This window comes from Lynx canadensis, chromosome D2 (assembly GCF_007474595.2).
Source record: "Lynx canadensis isolate LIC74 chromosome D2, mLynCan4.pri.v2, whole genome shotgun sequence".
Taxonomy (NCBI): Eukaryota; Metazoa; Chordata; class Mammalia; order Carnivora; family Felidae; genus Lynx; species Lynx canadensis.
In genome coordinates, this window is record NC_044313.2 from 34,331,755 (window position 1) to 34,338,482 (window position 6,728).

At 53.8% G+C, this 6,728-nt stretch overlaps 1 protein-coding gene across 1 annotated transcript; it reads right to left on the minus strand.

Annotated features, from left to right (window-relative positions):
* Nucleotides 1-840: 840 nt before the first annotated feature.
* On the minus strand, nt 841-4,332 carry LOC115527334 (cytochrome P450 26A1). Its single transcript, XM_030334898.1, has 7 exons — nt 4,144-4,332; nt 3,737-3,961; nt 3,213-3,503; nt 2,939-3,109; nt 2,299-2,433; nt 1,560-1,712; nt 841-1,305 (listed from the first exon to the last, which is right to left on the minus strand). Exons 1-7 carry the CDS (start codon nt 4,330-4,332, stop codon nt 964-966), a joined length of 1,506 nt encoding a protein of 501 aa, XP_030190758.1. The 3' UTR covers nt 841-963.
* Between the last annotated feature and the right edge of the window lie 2,396 nt (nt 4,333-6,728).

Here is a 6,728-nt window from a genome sequence, read left to right on the forward strand (position 1 = left end):
GTCTGGCCTCCAGTTCAGAACATGGCTATGCCAGGGTCAAAAATGTGACCAAACTGCGCTTTCACGGAGGTTAGCCAAGGTTCACAAGGTCATGACTGGGCCATTTTATCAGTCCTGTCAGGCTCACACCCTATTGCCTGGCATAGATAAAAACTTTATCTGTCAGCTTGCTAAATCCACTCCTCCCGCCTTATTTTCAATAAAGAAAAGTCTGGACTAGCTTATCTAACCCAGAGACTGGCCTCTTCCAATACTGTTTTCAGATGCAACTTCTGGTCTCATTTTTGGTCACTAACTGTCCATAATTAGAGTGACCGGCTTCCTCTTACCTGAAACCTTCAGAAAAACAGTGCTGGCACTCTGCAACAACATAGATTCATTATGTTTATTAAACGTACTAAGTTTATGGCTGAAGGTTTTAGGTTAGAGTAGGATGTTCTCAAGCATTACCTTTTCAAATTCATCTTTCCCCAAAGCAAAGCAAGCAAAAAAAAAAAAAAAAAAAAATCTAAAATTAACTTTGATAGATTTTCCAAATAGGGAATCTAAACCATAGAAACATTTACAAATGTTGGACTAACTCACACTCACATTTGTATTTTTCTGATAACTGTGAAGAGAAAAAGCAGCTAAAGTTTCTTCCTCACAGAAAATAGATATGCGCAGATAACAAATAAAGCCATGCAGGTAGATGCTTAGAAATCTGGCTAAATATACAAATATAAAACCAGTGAGCTTTCCCCCCACAGGAATCTTAAATGCAAGACAAGCACCTTCAGATTTTACTTTATTTGGAAACTATCCAAATTCATTATTTTAATATTTAAAGACTGTGGTACTGTAGTAGAGACACATAAATATTATAATATACATTTAGAAATTAAATATAATAAAATCAACATGACACTATGTAAAACCTCATGTGCACTTCAAATAAGTCTGAAGGCTGGGCATTCACACCCATCAGGTTTCCCCCTGGAAACGGGTGAACCTTGCAGGGAGATCATCCACAGGGTACACGGTGGGACTAGTTTTCATTGTAGGAGGTCCATTTAGAAGCCGCCAGTCACAATGCCTGGCCAGCTCCACTGTAAATATTTTGAGAAGAATTTTTGCAAACTCTTTCCCTACGCAGCTCCTCAGGCCGCCTCCAAATGGAATGAAGCTGAACCTGGACGCATCCTCTGGGTGAGGCAGCATAAATCGGTCAGGATTAAATTCCTCCTTGTTGGTGAAGATATCTGCCACATCGTGAGTATCACAGATACTGTAGATAACATTCCAGCCCTTGGGAATCTGGTATCCCTGCAAAAGATTACGAAGTCCCAAGGGCTGACAAACTGGAATCTAACTTTCAACAACAAAAAGTTATCACTGATAACCGGACCAATTATGAGTTGAAAAAAAGGGATGTGTGGAGAGAGACAGGGCAGACAGACATTTTGATGGTGGAAACACGTGCGCACAGGGGGCAGGATGATGACATCAAAAGCATAAGAAATTGAAACCAATGCACAGGGAAGCAAGGGGAGATTCAAAACCACAACAAATTAACTTACGTTTAATTCAAAAGTCTTAAGAGCGACCCGAAACCCTCCTGGAACTGGGGGATTCAGTCGAAGGGTCTCTTTAATAACACACCCAATGTATTTAAGCTGTCCCAAAATTTCCATGTCCAACTTGTTGTCTTGATTGCTTTTGCAAAGTAAACCCTATCAAAACAGTCATACAGAGGTGAACGGTTATTTTGTGCTCCAGTAAAATCAGCCCAGCAGACGTAAACAGGGCTTAAGTGGCGGCCAGACCCAAAGGGCCCCATGTTGGGAGTTTTCCCCCTGAGGGGGAAACTGTGAGCAGCTAATGACCATTTGCCTCCACCCCTTGGCCCAAATCCACTATCTATTTACAATTCCAAGAGAAGGCTGCTCCCCACTTAGAACCACCAAGCTTCTCCCCCGCCCCCATCACCACCACCACTGTCACCACCACCTAGGAGTCCCCATTCATGCCCTTGAAATACAAATTTGAGAAAGTGGAATCCAACTGAAAATCTCCAATGCACTGCAAAAAGTGGAGAACGCGTAGGAATACAAGGATCAAACCCTGCCTGAGTGGGATCACAGCTCACAATTCCTTCCTTTTTATTCACAAAGCTAATTCTCTTTCGTCACCAGCCCACCCACCCCTTGGCCCTGCGCTTTCAAAATACACAGAGAAGTCAGCACACTTACATATTGGCAAGATGGCTAGGGGACAGCAGAATTTCTCAAGCTAATTTCAAGGCCAGTGTCCCCCTACCTTACTCTTGAGCTCCTCTCGAACCTTCTGGAGAACGTGGGGGTAGAGCCCCAAGTAAGTAATCAGAGACGTGGCTGCACTAGCTGTGGTTTCATGTCCTCCAAAGAGGAGTTCGGTTGAAGATTGCTTTAGTGCCTAAGGATGGAATAATTCAAACGTTTTTTACAAGTTTGCATGCAATTTTAGACAGCAATCACTTAGAACCCAACTGAAGGTTCTGGAAAGATGAGCCGAGCTAAAAGTTTGCTGATAGAAAGCCAAGGAAGGCTACATTTTTAAACATAATGCATAGTCCCTTTCGTTCAGCTAGAGCAGGGAGGCCAGTAAAATCCCACTACGCTGGGAATTCTTGAATGAAAGCCTTGGTTGTATTAAAATCGCCCAACATTCTTTATTTATATTTTGCAAATTCCAACGTTCCCCGGAAAGCGTGGTAGGACTAGGGCACGCTCCCTGTTCCGCTGCATCCTCTCCCACAGCTCTCCGGACCCGGTGTCTCAACCTTCTGGGTCCCATCCCTGGGGTCTGGGCGGTCTGCTCACTGTGGAGTCTGGGCGTCAGCTTTGGGGATCCCAGGTACCGCCCTTGGAAAGCCAGAGGACCAAATTCCGCAGTGCCTCTTCCTGGAATTGCCACTCACCTGCATGTCCAGCCTCTCTCCCCTCTCCCACGAATGCTCGATCAACAGCTGCAGCGCATCTTTGCAGCCACCGCCCGCCTCCGCCTCCGCCTCCGCCGCCCGCAGCCCGCAGATCTTGGCGCGAATGTTCTCCTCTATGCGCGCGTGGATGAGGTTGCGCGCCTTCATGCCCTGAGCGCAGAGAGCGCACCGCAGTGAGCTGACGCCGAGCCCCCACGTCCCCGCGTCCCCGCGTCCTCGCGCCCCTAGCTCCTCACGCTACAAGCTCTTTTACCCGGTACAGCCCACTGAAGGGCACGTCGATGGGCAACGAGAAGAGATTGCGGGTCATTTCCTCGAAGGCCTCCACCAGCTGCTGCTCCGCGTCCCCGCCGTTCGCCAGTCGGGGCTCACAGCCCAGCAGGATGCGCATGGCGATGCGGAACATGAGGCGCTTCACCTGGGGGTAGACCAGGAGGCCGCGCTCGCCGCAGCTCAGCCACTGCTCCAGGCAAGTGCCCACTTCTTCCGCGATCACCGGCACGTAGTACTGGAGCGCCTCGCGGCTGAAGGCCCGCATAATCACCTGAGCTCCAAAAGAGGGAAAGTGTTAAAACCGCCCCCCTCGCCTTCCGGGATCCCCTTCCAGCCCCCCTCACCCCTGCCAGACCCAAGGCACTTCTCGGCTGATAGAGCTAAACTGGGCTTGAACGGGTCCCAACAGACATCTCGTGCAGCTAGCGCTCGCCCGGCATTTATCTCCTAGAACCCCTCCAGGGGACAGGGTCCCCCTCCCTGTCCGGGCACCGCCGCCCTCACCTTCTTGCGCTGCTTGTGCGAGGAGTCGTGCAGGTTGGAGAGGCAGCCGGAGCCCAGGATGGTGCGCACCGACGCGGGCCAGTGAACCGACACCAACCGGTGCTCCCCGAGCAAGATGCGCCGCACGTTGTCGGCGCCCATCACCCGCACTGTGGGCCGCCCGAACAGATGCGTCTTGTAGATGAAGCCGTATTTCCTGCGCTTCATCTGCAGGAACTTCCTTCGCTGGGAGAGGAGGGCGGAGGAGAGAGACAGGCGTGAGGGGGCGCCGGGGAGCGCCGCGCCTCCGGCTAGCCCGGATCCTAGCCATAGTCACCTCCCTCAAAGGGACGCCTACCCTGGCTTCTGGAAGCCCTGAGCCCAGTCGGGCTCCTGAGAATCGTCCTGTCCCGCCCAAGCTCCCTTACCTGTAGCACCATCTGCAGTGTTTCCCCAAAGAAGGGGAAGCCCATAGTTCCGGGGGGCAAAGGGAGCGCGCAGCTGCGGTCGCGGCTGCTCACGCAGTACAGGTCCCAGAGCTTGATCGCGGCCAGGAAGAGCAGCAGCGGTAGCACGAAGGTGCAGAGCGCACTGGCCAGCAGCGCCGGGAGCCCCATGGCGCGCCGCGGCCTCCCGCGCCACCTGCCGCCGTCGCCAGCGCTCCGAACCCCGCCGCGCGCCCGCTTTATAGGCGGCCCAGGTTGCTGCCCACGTTACCTTGGTCAGACAATTAGTTCACCCAAAGTTCATCTTTAATTGCGGATTGGGCCCCTGGCTCCTCCCCCCGCGAGGCGCTGCCCAAAATCTTTAACCGTTTGTTCCACGCCGAGGCAGAGGCGGCACGGTGGCTGCTTCCCTCGGAACGCGCCTCCTGGGGTGCGAGGCTAGAGAGAAGCCTGCCTCCCCCTTACAAGGTGTGCGGGGCTCCGAGACGGCGGCAGAGGCCGACTTGGGCTCCGGGGAGCGGGAACTCCAAGCCCTGGGCTTCCTGGTGATCTTTTTGGAATCCCTCGCGCAGGGTCCGACGGGCGGTCCCAGAGCTGCCTTCAATGGCTTTTCATTTTCAGGCGCCGTGTGGGCTCCCTTCCACCTGCTGGCGGAAGCAAAGGGAAGTGCGTTCAGGGACCGACTGGCTTGCCACGTCCCACGCTGGGGAAACTGAGTTCCAGAACGCAGAGCAAAACGCAGACCTCCCGAATCTCCCGAAGATCCCGCAGAAGAGCCCAGGGCCGGAACCTAAGCGAGAGCCGGGGTGGTGTGTGCGTGCAGGGCGGGGGTCAGACATGATCGGAGGATCATAGATACCAGCTCCCCAAACCCCTCAAGGAGGTCAGCACTCATGAAGTCTTGAAAGGTCCAACTTAAGGGTACAAGAGAGCCTCCAGATCCCTCAGGACTCCAGGTGTAACCTTGCACAAGTCAGAGCCCCAACTCTGACGCCCCAGCGGGAGACCACAGGGGCAATTCATCCACGGCTCAGCGCTCTGAGAACCGGCAGCAGCCGGCCGGATTCCGAGGGCCCTGGGACTCATAGCCCCAGCTAGGCAATGAGGAAGGGGATCCTTAGGCCTGGGAAGATGAGGTGACAGAGATAGAGAAAGGAAAGCCCAGGAGTCTGTGCTCCGGGGCTCGGCTCCATCTCTACTTGCACGACCTGGAGTGAGTCACCACAAATCCTTGCTCCTGTCTCCTTCTCCTTAATATGAAGGCGGTAATTCCCAATCCGTCTACACAACACCCCGGGATAGTTGTGTTTTCAAGATGGGCTTCTGGTTGCAAATACTTTCCCCAGTTCGGTGCACTAGATTACGTCACCAAGATGACCTGGAGCCTTCCTCCGCTCTCACGGCCCCCACCCACCGAAGCCACCCGGGTGAGAGGGGTGCTTGGCCCTGAACCCAGGCCTCTGCCGGCCGCTAATGGGAGTGTTGAGAGAATCCATCCTCGGAAGCAGGTCTGGCCCTTGCCCAGCTGCAATCAGCCGCTCCTGCAGCCGATGCCTGATGCCCGGAGCTCGGACACTGCGGAGTGCACGTGCGCTCCCCACTTCTCACCTGGCGGGGCCACACGCATCCTCAGTTTGAGCGCCGGACTCACCAGCCGCGCGGAAAACGAAACATAATGTTTGTTTAAAACTAAACGCCGGCTTTTGCAGGAGCACGCCGCACGCCTCGGAAGGCGTCCTTTGTAAATGGAAAACTCTTTGATCCTAAGAGCTGTTAAATACGTGACCCTCCCGCGGTGGTCCCCAAAGCTGGCGGGATTGGAAAATGTGGAGTCCTAGGGACTGCACGGTCCCGCAACGCTCCAAGCCGGAGTCGCCACAGAGCTTGCTTGGCAGTCTGCGTTTCCCGCATAACCCTACTCGGTGTTTCAGAGGCTCTAGAGAAGGGTCTTTCCCACCGTCATTTCATCTAACCGTTTGGCGACTGCAAACGGTGCCAGCCAACTTCTGGGCACCGGCAGGAACCGCGCGAGACGCACCAGAAGTGATTCGCAGAAATCCTGGGCCCGCCCCTTTCTAGACAGCGCTCGGGCCGGTGAGCAAAACTGGCGAGCGGGGGCGTGACCTGGGGCCCATTCCCAATCCTCTGGCCTGACCTGCCTGTGACCCCTGCAGCCCGGACCGTGACATCCGAGTGAACTCTGCAGGGCCACCTCGCCAAGTTCAGCGCGCGCCGGGTCACAAGATGAGTGGGGCCTGCGTGCTGGAAATTGCCGGGGGAGGGGGAGAGTTCTAATAAATCTGCCCATCGAGACACGCGGGGGCGTCCAGCGGGGTTGTCAGGCAGGAAAGGATTAAATGTGAAAGTGAAGATCATTAAAGAACATCTTGAATGGGGGAAGAGGTCAATAAATTATCAACCCGATAAGAACTTTGATTAGAAAACTTGCCAAGCTTTCTTCACTGGTGGTGGGCGGGATGAGGATTGGTTCCCGGGAAAACAAAATATTTCCAAGATGTTTACAAAATAGCCTCCCGGTTGCTAAGGGTTGGGGGTGGAGAGTGTGT